The 16,297-nt window shown below is 45.2% G+C and overlaps 2 protein-coding genes across 4 annotated transcripts; one reads left to right on the forward strand and one right to left on the reverse strand.

The window, feature by feature from the left end:
• Window positions 1-365: 365 nt before the first annotated feature.
• On the reverse strand, window positions 366-3,586 carry LOC311123731 (uncharacterized protein). Of its 2 annotated transcripts, none has more exons than XM_084197969.1 (2): window positions 3,318-3,586; window positions 366-2,707 (listed from the first exon to the last, which is right to left on the reverse strand). In XM_084197969.1, the coding sequence occupies exon 2, from the start codon at window positions 2,214-2,216 to the stop codon at window positions 915-917; it is 1,302 nt and encodes a 433-aa protein (XP_084054095.1). In that variant the 5' UTR covers window positions 2,217-2,707; window positions 3,318-3,586; the 3' UTR covers window positions 366-914. The 2 variants fall into 2 exon arrangements, with proteins under 2 accessions (XP_084054095.1, XP_084054096.1); XM_084197970.1 differs by lacking the exon at window positions 3,318-3,586 and having other exon boundaries at window positions 366-2,138; window positions 2,241-3,294.
• A 3,178-nt stretch (window positions 3,587-6,764) lies between these two features.
• LOC311123734 (OCIA domain-containing protein 1-like) lies at window positions 6,765-15,930 on the forward strand. Of its 2 annotated transcripts, XR_014612635.1 has the most exons (10): window positions 6,765-6,938; window positions 7,182-7,266; window positions 7,434-7,487; window positions 7,954-8,001; window positions 8,089-8,215; window positions 8,297-8,384; window positions 10,119-10,215; window positions 12,267-12,431; window positions 15,396-15,535; window positions 15,861-15,930. XR_014612635.1 is itself a non-coding variant. In XM_084197973.1 (9 exons), exons 1-9 carry the CDS (start codon window positions 6,888-6,890, stop codon window positions 15,437-15,439), a joined length of 759 nt encoding a protein of 252 aa, XP_084054099.1. In that variant the 5' UTR covers window positions 6,771-6,887; the 3' UTR covers window positions 15,440-15,930. The 2 variants fall into 2 exon arrangements, 1 of the variants encoding a protein (XP_084054099.1); XM_084197973.1 differs by having other exon boundaries at window positions 6,771-6,938; window positions 15,396-15,930.
• The last annotated feature ends 367 nt before the right edge of the window (window positions 15,931-16,297 follow it).

Here is a 16,297-nt window from a genome sequence, read left to right on the forward strand (position 1 = left end):
TTTGTGTAATCAGACGGACGTTCAGATAGAAAAAAAAAAGTTCAATATAATTTTTGCCGTGTTGCATGATGGGTAAATAGTCGGACAGTGATATAATATAGTTAAACAAAATGGATCGCTTTTCCACCGCTTTGTCCGTAACTATATTCGTAAACATCATTAAACCCTGGTCGATATGATGTGGTATTATCAGTAGTCGAAGTGGTAACCGTCAGCCAAAAACCTTTGCCCTGGAATGAGTCCCCCTCTAGCAACGTGTGCAACTTATACTTACCTGGCAAGGGAGATACCGTGATCAAGAAGGTGGTTCACCCAGGGTGAAGCTCAGCCATTGTACTCCGGCTGTGCTGACCCCTACGAATGGGGATGCGCCGTAGGGTAGTGCAATTGCCCCTGATCGTGATTGGCTGGAAGTTTGGAGCGTGGGATAAGTAATTATATGGTGTTTGTCAGTGTGTGAGTTAAACAGAATTAATTGAACTTCAGGACAGATTGAACTGATAGATGGCAATAACTGCTTCCATGCCTCCTATTTAGTTTTTTCCCAAGGAATTTAATGTTGTTTTGTGGCTTTACCTTTTCTACTAAAATATGTGCAAAATGATCTGATTTCATTGTGCTATTGGCACATTTCCTTACCTCAGTTACTTTATCTGTGTCTTTATGTTTTGATACATACAAATATAACCCCATTGTTCAATTCATTAATTGATATTCCACAACTGTTACTGTAGCACTGACCACTTTAATGAATAAAGTGCATGTATATTGGGGAACACTTATAAAAAACACAGCACTACAGTGTAGACAATATAAGTTAGACAATATAAAATGTCATAAAATCAAAGCCTATTTACCATATGTACAATGCAACCGTCCCATATTTACAGATTTATTACAACATATTTATATTACTACAACTTGTCAACAACAGAGGTGAAGTGTTCGTAGCTGCTGTACACTTTGTTGTCCAGACCTTTTGATGGGGACATCATATTTGTAGGGCAGAAACTCTTTTTTTTGTATTTTTTATGTCCCTGGGTTGTTTGGCCACAGAGTGTACAGACAGGGAGATTTTGCACCCTTGACACTTTGGCTCCTACTTCTGAGGAGTGTTCCTTATGCTTCCGCTTGAATTGCGTAGCTCTTGCCCAGAATGAAGTACTACTGTGTGCTGTGCCAATTGTAGTAGGCATTTTGGGCAGAGTTGGAGGGACTGATTTAGGTGGACCATCAATCCCTGGATTTGCCTCACTAGCAGGCATTATGGGCCATGTGGAGGGGCCAGCAATTCCTGGGGTTGCTGTAGATGCAGAGAGGGAGGGCACAGGTCTGGTGATGGTAGAGGGGGCGTTGGGTTTTCTCACTGGTGGTGGCAGTAGCAAATGTGGCATCGGTGGCTGAGGCCGGGAGAGTGGTGCCATCATATCTGTCCTTCCCTTTAACACCTTGGTCCCTGCTGTGCTGGGTGTGGGCACATATTCCATCAGGGGGTAGTCTGGTGGAGGGAGGACTGCAGGCTGATGTGGTGCTGGTGGAAGGTCTGCAGATGAGATGGAGGTGGTCTTAGTGATGGTGGAGGGCTGTTTTGTGGCGTGCAAGTTGAGGAGCCTCTCTTGGCGACGGATAAAGTCCTGCACAGTCTTGCTGTTAATCTTGGGTAGAGGAATGCCTGCTTTGCACAGGACTGGATCCTCCACTAAAATCCGGTGCTGGACTCGCTCGTACGCCTTCAAGAGGGTTCTCTTCTCAGGACTGTTGCGAGAGCCTTGAGGTGAGCGCAACCACAACAGTTTCACCAGCGTGTACATCAGCCTGTTGTGCTGAGCACTGATGTCCTGTTGCGCTGGTGCGTAGCGCTTGGCCATCTTTACCCTCTGTATCAGATCAGCGTCAACAAGATCGTCCCTTTTTGTGCGGCAGTAGAGGGTGTTGCCCCAGTGTGTTCTGTACAACTGGTTGAACTTTTGTGGCTGCTTGTCATGCTCCTCCACGGCATTCCAGGCTTTAAGGACCTGGTTTCTCTGCTCGGTGGTGAGTGACAGCTTTTCTTCTGCCAGGCCAATCTCCACCAGCACAGAGCAGAACATTTCCAACTTAGGAAAGCCAGGAAGAGGGTTTGGACTGCAGGCATCCTCCTGTAAAAGAAAAAGCCATATGAATGTGGTAAGTTCAAATATGTTGTCTTTTTCAGTAACTGGTGCATTGTATTTCATTCTAGCAGACACACGGCTACTCACAAAGGCCGGAGGGTGAACAGTGGCGGTTTCGTCGCTGGTGAGTGTGATGTGGGGCAGGACGGCATCCAGCGCACGGTCGTGTGCCTCCACATCGCTCTGGTACGCCTCGTCTGCGTCATCTGGATCAGGCTGCCCAGGTCGGAGCACCTCCTCTTCTGGACCAGGTCCATCGTTGACAATGTCCTGAAGAGAGAAGGGCCCAGATTCCCCCGTGCTCTGGCTGAACAGGTACTCCAACCCGAGCAGCTCGTTGGAAGAGACATCAGCAGGGGCCCGGAAATTCTCCTCCACAGTCTCTCCGAACAGCTGCTGACAGCGAGCGTTGAGGCGATCAATCAGCGGCGCCGAATAGGTCCTGTGGTGCCGTCCTTTGCCACCAAACACGGCATCCCCGCTCCTGTCAGAGTTCCACCGTGCAATGCCACTGATCAGGTAAACCTGATAGGGCCGTGCTGCACAGTGGGGACCTGAAAATCAAAATTGAAGGTATTATACAACAGTTAGTTCCACTTTTTCAACTAATTAGTTTGATTGGACAATGGGCATTCCATGAGTTCCTATATTGAGCGTTACTGCACGGGGACTTTTAACTACATGTATCACTCCGCTTTACAGGTGTTCTAATAAATGTTTTGTTTGTGTTGCTTGGCAAAAGTCAAGTCCGAAGTCCAGTTGCAGATCTTTTTGTGTTGGCGGAGGAAAATAAATGATTAAAAAAAGAAACAAATCATAATCTGTTGTGGCTTATTACTGTTAACTAATAAATGGCAATTGTAGAATGGTTGTATTAAAGCTATATCCAAATCACAGCTGTGATATATTCAGTACAATCGCACCCCCTCTCCTGTCATTATTGCTTAATGACAGGGTCACATATTTAATTTGTTACAAGTATAGAGAATACACCTGTGTACCTGGAATCATGTTCACTCCCTGGTTCACTCTCTCTCCCTCCCTATGTTGAGTGGTCTCCTCTGATCTGTCCTTGTCAAGTATACTGCCATTTATTATAAGCATGCCATTAAAATTGTATAATAAATGCATTGCCTCCAATGGTATTAAATATAATATACTTACTACTTCAAGTAGCCCACATCGTTTTCCACAAGCCAGTGAAAAGATGCGTTTTCATCAAGAGAAAAACTAGACCAATTCGCACAAAACAAAAACGTTGGTTAAGGTCTCCAAGGGTCTCAGATAACTTCCACCAAATCCCAAGACAATGAATGATATACGAATAAAGTAATGAGCGAAAGTCGGGTCCAAATACGGGGCTAATGCGATTTTTGCGAGGCTGCTAATGAGATTTTTTTTCAAGTGACGCAAGCGACTGTAGACAGTTACGCGTTCTGATTGGTCTAGAGTCTACAGTGACTGTAGACTCTTGACCAAACAGAACGCGTAACTGTCTACAGTCGTCTACAGTCGTCTACAGTCGTTGCGCTACTGTAGACTCGACCTCTGCGAATTTCCCAAATGTGGAAATCTCGATTGCATAATTTCTGGTAGTGGGGGACTGCGTTCGCGCTCTCCCCTGATCTTGTTGTTCAATATAATATGTTGGAAGTAATGTTCCCTGTGTGATGGTACTAGTGTTTACTCTGTGTGCTATGGAGTTTCGTGTTGAGAAGGACGTTTATCAGCTTCTCCCTTTTCTTCCTCATCACATGAATGGTTTTAGAAATTAGGATCTATTTCAAAGCAAACTAAGCCCTTATAGATACATTTTGGCCAATAATGCTATCAGGCTCAGAGAACTACAAGCCAAAATTATCGGTGACCATGCCATTTTCAATAATGTCCATCAGGTCTCTCAGTCAACACTGGCACGCATCCTGAAAAGACATCAGGTTCAAATGAAACAACTTTATCGAGTGCCGCCTTTTGAGCGGAATTCAGAGAGTGTCAAACGGCTGCGACATGAGTATGTGGAGGTTTGTATTGTTCACTTTAGCACTGTGATGTTGCATACTGCAAACATGACTATTTTACATTGACTGTGTACTAGACCTATCCTGAACTACACAATCGTGTCTTTCACTGTATTTCAGAGAGTTTTGCAGATGGATGCTGAGGAAATCCTGCATGAATTCATATATATTGATGAGGCAGGGTTCAACCTCACAAAAGCAAGGAGAGGCAGAAATATCATTGGCCACAGGGCTATAATCAATGTCCCAGGGCAACGTGGGGGCAACATCACCCTTTGCGCTGCCATTTCACAGCATGGGGTTCTCCTCCGTCATGCCAAAATGGGCCCTTACAACACACCTCAAATGTTCGCATTTTTGGACCGATTGCACCACATCGTCACAGCAGGTAATGAAATGCACCAGATGCAATACACTGTCATCTGGGACAATGTGTCATTCCACCACTCTGCTTTGGTCCAGAACTGGTTTCAACACCATCCACAGTTGACAGTACTATACCTTCCACCATACTCTCCGTTTCTAAACCCTATCGAATAGTTTTTCTCTGCATGACGGTGGAAGGTTTACGATCTCCAGCCCCAGGCTCAGGTACCGCTCATTCAGGCCATGGAGGACGCCTGTGACCAAGTCGACGCCGCAGCTGTGCAAGGATGGATTCGACATTCAAGACGGTTCTTCCCGCGTTGTCTTGCTAATGAGGATATTGCTTGTGATGTTGATGAAATTCTCTGGCCAGATCCAGCTAGGCGAAGAGATAATGTATAGTATGTTTACTGTAGTATTTTCTGTACAATATTGTCAGTTTTTTTCAGATTATTTTTTAAGTTTGTTGTTGTTATTTACTGTAATTGTAAACTGTACTGGATACAGTGTTTTACGTTTGTCTGTTGTTTGCTGAGCTAACAGTGTTCTGCACACTACTGTAGTAGCATGAAAACTGGGACATGTTTTGTTGTGATTCTCCATGTTGACATGTTGACTGATTTGGGTATATGGAGAGAAATAAATTATATTTTCCTCAGTCTGCAGCATTGGTCTTGTGTAGTGTTTGTATAGTTGCACTTTCTCTGTGTACTTCATTTACAGTACTCTAATCACTGAGAATTAGACTTGCTAAAGGTGTTTTAGGTTAGTAACAGCAGTGTGTAACTGGTTCAAAAAGATTGAAGTCATATGAAATGTGTGTTTCGTATGGTAACAAAATATTGTTTTTATGAAGTCGTGTATAGTTTTGACAAAAGTGTTCCATTTTGCAAATGATCTGAAGTGTTGTGCTACTTTGGTGTAGGGTTGTGCTAATTGTGTGTAGTGTTTTGACAAACCGGGCCCTGTTTTCAAAATTGTGCTTAAACAATTGAAAAAAACTGTAATCTGAGAGTGGTTACATTCAGCACATCCGGGGTGCAATGGCTGAGCCTCACCCTGGGTGAACCGCCTTCTTGATCACGGTATCTCCCTTGCCAGGTAAGTATGAGTTGTACACGTTGCTAGAGGGGGACTCATTCCAGGGCAAAGGTTTTTGGCTGACGGTTACCACCTCGACTACTGATAATACCACATCATATCGACCAGGGTTTAATGACGTTTACGAATACAGTTACGGACAAAGCGGTGGAAAAGCGATCCATTTTGTTTAACTAGATTATATCACTGTCTGACTAATTTCCCATCATGCAACACGGTAGAAATTCTATTGACCTTATTTTTTTCTATCTGAACGTCCGTCTGATTACACAAAAGTAGGCGATGTACCAAAATGCTGAAACCACGTTTGTGCACACACAGCCAACCGAATGACACCAAATAGTTCTGGTGTTTTGTATCGTTCCAGACATTGTAGGCATCGTTTCCTCACGCTTGTTTTCTGCGCTCAGTAAAATATGATGCCACCATCGACCACAGGGTGGCATACGACCCCCAGATATGGAGGAGAAACAGCAGCCTGCTACTTCATCGACAACAAGACAGTCGTTTTTAGGGTTGTGCAGACATGGCCATACTCGTATTTGTAATTGTATCTGTAAATTCACAGTTGATAGTCGGATCGGATGATACTTGTGATCTGAAAAAAACGGAAGCGTTTTAATATGCCTAAAGAGATGTTGGCAAAATACCTCACTGCAAAAAAAACTCCAGATAAGGATCAGTGCGCTGAGGTGTGTGTGTGTGTGGGCAGCCAAGTTTGCTGCCACTGTCAGAATACACATTAGCGTTTCATCTTTGTTCCCTACAATTGCCCCACTTGTGAGATATTACATTGATAGCAAACGTCCTTGTCGTGTGATTTATCATAGTAGCAGGCAGCAGCAATCTAAATGATAATCTATGATCAGACCAAAAACATGCGAAGAAACGTGACTTCGCATGTTGTGCCGTGCGTTAGAACAGCCCTTAGCCGTGGTATATTGGCCATATACCACAACCCCTCGGGGTTAATTCGATAACTGGATTTAGAAAAAAAAAAGAGCTGGAATAAATGTACTCATATAACGCTGTCCCTCTATGAATGCGATTTTACTGCTAAGAAAAACATTCAAAATAAAAGTCCTTGTCAAACTTCCCGTTCCATGGCTACTACTACTTCCGGGTCAGCTTCGTTCCATGCAATGACATTGTACCAAACATTTACACAATCTGTACGGGGAGTGTGTCTGTTCACGTTGTTGCTGTACATTTTTATGAAAGACATCGTTGACCGACATAGTTTTACAATATGACACCAATGTCGACGGGATTCACTGAAGAGCGACAGGGCAAAGCACAGGTAAACACATAAAGCTGCTACAATAACTAGCTAAACTACCCAAGCTAGCCTGTCACTTGCAGTCTGTTAGCATGCTTACTGCTACTAGCAAGCTGCAGTTCGTGTTGGCTAGATAGCTAACGTTTTCGATGCGCTCGAATGCTTGACAATAAAGCAGGTTGCTTCAATGGATATGTGTTGATGAAATCAATGGAGGTTCGGTTTTGGGACAGCTAACCTGTGTGTGTGTGTGTGTGTGTATAGAGTCCTGTAGGAATGGATTACATCCCCACAGAAGATGAGAGGAGAGTCTTCAGAGAATGCAACCAGGAGAGCTTCTGGTACAGATGTAAGTTACCATGGGTAACCACAGACAGACAGACAAAATATCAATACATTTGACAGGAGCCTATATTTGATAGGAGTCAAGTTCACGTTCAAGATATCATTCATTCTAGGTGCAGGTATTGATGCATGGTGTGATTCTAACCTTGTTTCTCCCCTACCTTCCTACAGCCGTGCCCTTCTCAGTGGTCAGCATGCTTGTCACTCAAGGCCTCATCCATAGAGGTAGGCCCACCTTCCATTTCCCCTCATCACTGTATCTTACTGTACATGTATGATCTTATATAGAATAGGAGCTTCCAGTTAGAGATACCTTAATGACAAGTGCCATCCGAGATGAAGGTGACGAGACAGCAGCCAAAAAGATGGAGGTGTTTGCTGCAGATGAAGAGACAGCAGCCAAAAAGATGGAGGTGTTTGTTGCAGAGGGCTGCAGATGAAGGTGAAGAGACAGCAGACAAAAAGATGGAGGTGTTTGCTGCAGGTGTTGCACTTTTGAGGAGTGTCTGCAACCCACCCGGTCGACACTTTTTTTCTTCCATGAATTGGACTAGTGGCATCAAGACTGACTCTCCTGTGTTCCTTCCTGTCTTAACCCTGGTGACATCAAGACTGACTCTCCTGTGTTCCTTCCTGTCTTAACCCTGGTGACATCAAGACTGACTCTCCTGTGTTCCTTCCTGTCTTCTAGGAGCTCTGACGTCGTCGTCCAGGTTTGGATCCCTCCCTAAAGTGGCCTGTGAGTTCACTGAACACAGACATGTGTGTTTGTGTATAAAGTGTGTGTGCGTTGTTATTATGAGAAGGTAACACAGTGTGTGTCCAGTTGCGGGGCTGTGTGGCTACCTGGCAGGGAAGATGTCGTACATGAAGCATTGTCAGGAGAAGTTCAAGAGGCTGGAGCACTCCCCTCTGGGAGAAGCACTGAGACAGAGGACCAGACCCAACGCACAGTCAGTAACACACACACACACACACACATTCTCTCACTCACACACTCTCTCACACACACACACTCTCCTCTTCTCTCTCAGGTCGTCTCAGGGCCCCCAGTCAGAGATGAGTGACCCCGACCAGGTGACCTTTGACCCCATGTTCCAGGCCTCTGACCCCCAGAGCCAGGTACACACAAAACACACACATTTAAATACTTTGAGTCCACCAATCAAATTTACATAACAAATGGATCCAAACATTTCTAAGGTCCCTGTATGCATGGCACTCAACAGTACAGAAAGCACCTCCTTCTCCAAACAGCTAGGCTGCCCACGACAGCTGAAACAGAGCAGTACCTAGCCAACTGCTTTCCTTCTCCATATAGCCCACGACAGCTGAAACAGAGCAGTACCTAGCCAACTGCTTTCCTTCTCCATATAGCCCACGACGGCTGAAACAGAGCAGTACCTAGCCAACAGCTTTCCTTCTCCATATAGCCCACGACGGCTGAAACAGAGCAGTACCTAGCCAACTGCTTTCCTTCTCCATATAGCCCACGACGGCTGAAACAGAGCAGTACCTAGCCAACAGCTTTCCTTCTCCATATAGCCCACGACAGCTGAAACAGAGCAGTACCTAGCCAACTGCTTTCCTTCTCCATATAGCCCACGACGGCTGAAACAGAGCAGTACCTAGCCAACAGCTTTCCTTCTCCATATAGCCCACGACGGCTGAAACAGAGCAGTACCTAGCCAACTGCTTTCCTTCTCCATATAGCCCACGACGGCTGAAACAGAGCAGTACCTAGCCAACAGCTTTCCTTCTCTATATAGCCCACGACAGCTGAAACAGAGCAGTACCTAGCCAACTGCTTTCCTTCTCCATATAGCCCACGACGGCTGAAACAGAGCAGTACCTAGCCAACTGCTTTCCTTCTCCATATAGCCCACGACGGCTGAAACAGAGCAGTACCTAGCCAACAGCTTTCCTTCTCTATATAGCCCACGACAGCTGAAACAGAGCAGTACCTAGCCAACTGCTTTCCTTCTCCATATAGCCCACGACGGCTGAAACAGAGCAGTACCTAGCCAACTGCTTTCCTTCTCCATATAGCCCACGACGGCTGAAACAGAGCAGTACCTAGCCAACTGCTTTCCTTCTCCAAATAGCTCACGACGGCTGAAACAGAGCAGTACCTAGCCAACTGCTTTCCTTCTCCAAATAGCTCATGACAGCTGAAACAGAGCAGTACCTAGCCAACTGCTTTCCTTCCTGTTACACAATAATGTTTATGGATGTGTGCTGTTGGTGAGACTACTTGTCTCTCCTCGCTGGCTATCAGGTCGACAAGGCGGTCATGTCTAGCAATGTACAAATCCTTGTATAAACGGCAACCAATCACAACATGGGCAACGGACTCCGTAACATTTGACTCATGTAGAATACAAAATGGGTCATGGTTTGCAGGGTACCAGAGTGCTAGATTATATTTTTGTTGGTAGAACTTGCAGCTTCGCCTTAACAGTAAAGGTGAGAATGTCCTGGCCAAATGGCAGCATTCTGGTACATGGAACGGGAGACAGAGAGGTCAGCACAGTCCAGAACAGTGAGTTTCCCCTGCAGCCTCAGGCCAGTCCAGTTTCCCCCTGCAGCCTCAGGCCAGTCCAGTTTCCCCCTGCAGCCTCAGGCCAGTCCAGTTTCCCCCTGCAGCCCCAGGCCAGTCCAGTGTTGCAGTAGCTGCATCCGTCTGATACCGAGTGTTGTCCTGGATGCAGGATGGAGATGGGTGACGGAAGCCTCCACAACACAACACCCGCAGTCACTGGCTCAGTTTGCATATCAGTCCGTGTCCACCTGAGCTCCACTCAGTACTACACCATGTGCTCTGTGTAAGTGTCCCATTTTGATTCTGTGTGTCAGGTCCCACCCGACGCCAGAGACTATGGATACAGTGACGCCCCCACCCCAGCAGCACAGACCAGCCGCACCGCTGCAGACATCGACTACAACATGCCAGGTAACCATGGCAGCAAGTAGTAACCTAACTCTGGATGGGAGTCTGTTAGATGATTAATGTGATGTAGTTGTTGAGCGGCTTCACTGCAAGTATATTGTATGTTTTAAATATTCAATAAATAAATAAAAAATTATAAAAAAAAAAAAGTAGTAACCTAACTACAGCGTTAACCATGACAACCACCACGGGATCCTCCTAGTTAACTGCCTGATTAACCTCAGCCTGACCCCTCCACCTCTCCTCCTGCAGCCCAACCTCTGAACTCTGACCTCTAACCTGTAATCTTGGACGTCTCTCCCCTGCAGCCCAGGGTCGTTTTTTAACTAGGAACCGAGCGGAGGGTGAAGTTGCCCCTAGACACTGATCTTAGGTCAGTTGCATAGGAAGTCCCACCCAGTTGACTACTTTAGAATTGTCCTCAATGACAATGTCCATGTTTAAACAAGTTATTTCCAAGTAGATATCTATCTACACTGAACAAAAATAAACGTAACATGCAACAATTTCTCAAATTTGACTGAGTTACAGTTCATATAAGGAAATCAGTCAAATGAAATAAATGTATTAGGCCCTAATCTATGGATTTCACATGACTGGGAATACAGATATGCATCTGTTGGTCACAGATACCTTACAAAAAAAGATAGGGGCGTGGATCAGAAAACCAGTCCGTATCTGGTGTGACCAGCATTTGCCTCATGCAGCGCGACACATCTCCTTCGCATAGAGTTCATCAGGCTGTTGATTGTGGCCTGTGGAATGTTGTCCCACTCCTCTTCAATGGCTGTGTCGAAGTTGTTGGATATTGGCGGGAACTGGAACACCACGGTGTTGTATACGTCGATCCAGAGCATCCCAAACATGCTCAATGGGTGACATGTCTGGTGAGTATGCAGATTATGGAACTGGGACATTTTATTTTTTTCCAAGAATTCTGTACAGATCCTTGCGACATGGGGCCGTGCATTATCATGCTGAAACATGAACGTGATGGCGGCGGATGAATGGCCTCAGGATCTCGTCACGGTATCTCTGTGCGTTCAAATTGCCATCGATAAAATGCAATTGTGTTCGTTGTCCGTAGCTTATGCCTGCCCATACCATAACCCCACCGCCACTATGGGGCACTCTGTTCACAACAGCAAACTGCTCCCCCACGTGACGCCATCTGCCCGGTTCAGTTGAAACTGAGATTCATCCGTGAAGAGCACATTCCCCAGTGTGCTAGTGGACATTTGAAGGTTAGCATTTTCCCACGGAAGTCGGTTACGACACCCAACTGCAGTCAGGTCAAGACCCTGGTGAGGACGACGAGCACGCAGATGAGCTTCCCTGAGACGTTTTCTGACAGTTTGTGCAGAAATTATTCGGTTATGAAAACCCACAGTTTCATCGGCTGTCCGGGTGGCTGATCTCAGAAAACCCTGCAGGTGAAAAAGTCGGATGTGGAGTTCCTGGGTTGGCGTGGTTACACGTGGTCTGCGGTTGTGAGACCGGTTGGACGTACTGCCAAATTCTCTAAAGCGGCTTATGGTAGGGAAATGAAATTTCAATTCTCTGGCAACAGCTCTGGTGGACATTCCTGCAGTCAGCATGCTAATTGCATGCTGCCTCAAAACTGGAGACATCTGTGGCATTGTGTTGTGTGACAAAACTGCACATTTCAGAGTGGCCTTTTATTGTCCCCAGCACAAGGTGCACCTGTGTAATGAGCATGCTGTTTAATCAGCTTCTTGATATGCCTCACCTATCAGGTGGATGGATTATCTTGGCAAAGGAGAAATGCTCACTAACAGGGATGTAAACAAATTTGTGCACAACATGAGAGAAATAAGCTTTTTGTGTGTATGGAAGATTTCTGGGATATTTTATTTCAGCTCATGAATCATGGGACCAACACTTTACATGTTGCGTTTATATTTTTGTTCAGTATATCTGCACCTAGGGAAAACTTCACCCCGGAGCAAACTGTGGGGCCTACCTGAATTTGTCCAATAAAGTGCTTGTGTTCGTTTTCCTGACCCGTCACCTCTGACCTCTGCCCCCTCCAGCCCAGTCGTTCCTGGATGACGAGGAACCCAGGAGGAAGCCCATCATGTACGAGCACCTAAGGAACAAGAACCGAGAGAACTATGAGGTCACGCTTACCCAGAAGGCTGAGACGCTGCTCAAACCAGAGCCTGACCGGCAAGAGAGGACCGCCCCCAAGATGGACGGTGAGTCAGTGACTGTGTCCCAAATGGCCCCCTATTCCCTATATAGTGCACTACTTTAGACCAGAGAATGGTACCCTATTCCCTATATAGTGCACTACTTTAGACCAGAGAATGGCACCCTATTCCCTATATAGTGCACTACTTTAGACCAGAGAATGGCACCCTATTCCCTATACAGTGCACTACTTTAGACCAGAGAATGGCACCCTATTCCCTATATAGTCCACTACTTTAGACCAGAGAATGGCACCCTATTCCCTATATAGTCCACTACTTTAGACCAGAGAATGGCACCCTATTCCCTATATAGTGCACTACTTTAGACCAGAGAATGGCACCCTATTCCCTATATAGTGCACTACTTTAGACCAGAGAATGGCACCCTATTCCCTATATAGTGCACTACTTTAGACCAGAGAATGGCACCCTATTCCCTATACAGTGCACTACTTTAGACCAGAGAATGGCACCCTATTCCCTATATAGTCCACTACTTTAGACCAGAGAATGGCACCCTATTCCCTATATAGTCCACTACTTTAGACCAGAGAATGGCACCCTATTCCCTATATAGTGCACTACTTTAGACCAGAGAATGGCACCCTATTCCCTATATAGTCCACTACTTTAGACCAGAGAATGGCACCCTATTCCCTATATAGTGCACTACTTTAGACCAGAGAATGGCACCCTATTCCCTATATAGTGCACTACTTTAGACCAGAGAATGGCACCCTATTCCCTATATAGTGCACTACTTTAGACCAGAGAATGGCACCCTATTCCCTATACAGTGCACTACTTTAGACCAGAGAATGGCACCCTATTCCCTATATAGTCCACTACTTTAGACCAGAGAATGGCACCCTATTCCCTATATAGTCCACTACTTTAGACCAGAGAATGGCACCCTATTCCCTATATAGTGCACTACTTTAGACCAGAGAATGGCACCCTATTCCCTATATAGTCCACTACTTTAGACCAGAGAATGGCACCCTATTCCCTATATAGTGCACTACTTTAGACCAGAGAATGGCACCCTATTCCCTATATAGTGCACTACTTTAGACCAGAGAATGGCACCCTATTCCCTATATAGTGCACTACTTTAGACCAGAGAATGGCACCCTATTCCCTTATTAGTGCACTACTTTAGACCAGAGAATGGCACCCTATTCCCTTATTAGTGCACTACTTTAGACCAGAGAATGGCACCCTATTCCCTATATAGTGCACTACTTTAGACCAGAGAATGGCACCCTATTCCCTATATAGTGCACTACTTTAGACCAGAGAATGGCACCCTATTCCCTATATAATGCACTACTTTAGACCAGAGAATGGCACCCTATTCCCTATATAGTGCACTACTTTAGACCAGAGAATGGCACCCTATTCCCTATATAGTGCACTACTTTAGACCAGAGAATGGCACCCTATTCCCTATATAGTACACTACTTTAGACCAGAGAATGGCACCCTATTCACTATATAGTGCACTACTTTAGACCAGAGAATGGCACCCTATTCCCTATATAGTGCACTACTTTAGACCAGAGAATGGCACCCTATTCCCTATATAGTGCACTACTTTAGACCAGAGAATGGCACCCTATTCCCTATATAGTGCACTACTTTAGACCAGAGAATGGCACCCTATTCCCTATATAGTGCACTACTTTAGACCAGAGAATGGCACCCTATTCCCTATATAGTCCACTACTTTAGACCAGAGAATGGCACCCTATTCCCTATATAGTGCACTACTTTAGACCAGAGAATGGCACCCTATTCCCTATATAGTGCACTACTTTAGACCAGAGAATGGCACCCTATTCCCTACATAGTGCACTACTTTAGACCAGAGAATGGCACCCTATTCCCTATATAGTGCACTACTTTAGACCAGAGAATGGCACCCTATTCACTATATAGTGCACTACTTTAGACCAGAGAATGGCACCCTATTCCCTATATAGTGCACTACTTTAGACCAGAGAATGGCACCCTATTCCCTATATAGTCCACTACTTTAGACCAGAGAATGGCACCCTATTCCCTATATAGTGCACTACTTTAGACCAGAGAATGGCACCCTATTCCCTATATAGTCCACTACTTTAGACCAGAGAATGGCACCCTATTCCCTATATAGTGCACTACTTTAGACCAGAGAATGGCACCCTATTCCCTATATAGTGCACTACTTCAGACCAGAGAATGGCACCCTATTCCCTATATAGTGCACTACTTTAGACCAGAGAATGGCACCCTATTCCCTACATAGTGCACTACTTTAGACCAGAGAATGGCACCCTATTCCCTATATAGTGCACTACTTTAGACCAGAGAATGGCACCCTATTCACTATATAGTGCACTACTTTAGACCAGAGAATGGCACCCTATTCCCTATATAGTGCACTACTTTAGACCAGAGAATGGCACCCTATTCCCTATATAGCGCACTACTTTAGACCAGAGAATGGCACCCTATTCCCTATATAGTGCACTACTTTAGACCAGAGAATGGCACCCTATTCCCTATATAGTGCACTACTTTAGACCAGAGAATGGCACCCTATTCACTATATAGTGCACTACTTTAGACCAGAGCCTATAGGCTTCTGTGTGCCATTTGACGCAGCCCCTGTGCCCATGTTCAGATACTTGTCCTATGTGCGAGAACAGAACGTTTCCCAGTATGTGTATTATTATTATTATTATTATTATTATTATTATTATATTTTAAATGCCATTCCGGCTTTTCATCTAGTATGAATTGGCTGCACGTTATTGAGAAAGAGAAGTCTTCAGACCCACTTGACTGACAACAGCTGATAATCAAGCCAATAGGGTCGTGTTCATTAAGGGTGCAACGTTTCCAGAGAGGAGAAAATAATAATGTTGTTCATCGTCCCTTCATCCTCTCCTCTATTCTCTGCTCCTTTCATTCTTTCAGCGGGGAAGAAGAATGTCTACGGAGACAGCTGGGAGGAGGAGTGAGTCTCTCCATCCCACCTCGTCATCTGTTATCACTGGCAGTGCTGATTGCGCAACGATACCTACAAAACCCCATGTGGTTGCTTTGCTATGATTTAGGTCTCAATTTATTAAATGGGAGAATCTCAATTGCTTTTCCTTGTTTCCTCTCTCCTCGTCTTCTCAAAACCCATTGGATGAGAAGGTCAGAGGGCAGGCAGGTAGCCTAGTGGTTAAGAGCGTTGGGCCAGTAACCGAAAGGTCGCTGGTTCGAATCTCCGAAACCGACTAGGTGAAAAATCTGTCTGTGCCCTTTAGCAAGGCATTTAACCCTAATTGCTCCTGTAAGTTGCTCTGGATAAGAGTCTGCTAAATTACTAATGTTTTTTTATTTATTTTTATTAGGGACCTGCCGAATGCGAGGAATGAAGGAAATGCAATTGAGATTCTCCCATTGTCTGTCTGATTCTGTCTTTTGAAAACATGTCAATAAACCCAAATAGGTTTTCAGAATGCGTAATGTTGTCTTTGCGTGTCTTGTCTGTTGCAATCATAGAGAATGATAGAGGCCTCTAGTGGCCAAAAGGCCGTATTAGCATGGGGAGAGCCATTGAGGGCTTCCACCATTTTAACATAGTCAACTGGGTGGGACTTCCAGCTTCGTTAGCTGATACCTCCTGGTGACCCTGTTGTCGTCATGTCCAACGTCATCAGGAGTGATCAGCCAATCGTGAAGAAAATGTACTACTTAAATTGAGATTGCCTCAATGGTGCTGCCACAGACGCAAAAATGGCACACATACAAAGGTAAGTCATCTATCTCCATGTTTACAATCTGCCGACCTAGGGTCAATAAACAGTATGGATTGGAATGTGTCGTTT

The sequence above is a fragment of the Coregonus lavaretus genome (genome assembly GCF_964263955.1).
Source record: "Coregonus lavaretus genome assembly, contig: HAP1_SCAFFOLD_868, whole genome shotgun sequence".
NCBI lineage: Eukaryota > Metazoa > Chordata > Actinopteri > Salmoniformes > Salmonidae > Coregonus > Coregonus lavaretus.

Bases quoted from the DNA above. Each gene is read 5' to 3' on its own strand.
- LOC311123731 (XM_084197969.1), bottom strand. From the start codon at position 2,216: ATGAAATACAATGCACCAGTTACTGAAAAAGACAACATATTTGAACTT.
- LOC311123734 (XM_084197973.1), top strand. From the start codon at position 6,888: ATGACACCAATGTCGACGGGATTCACTGAAGAGCGACAGGGCAAAGCA. The intron at 8,002-8,088 runs GTGAGTTCACTG...GTGTGTGTCCAG, and splicing joins ATCCCTCCCTAAAGTGGCCT to TTGCGGGGCTGTGTGGCTAC. The intron at 10,216-12,266 runs GTAACCATGGCA...TGCCCCCTCCAG, and splicing joins CATCGACTACAACATGCCAG to CCCAGTCGTTCCTGGATGAC.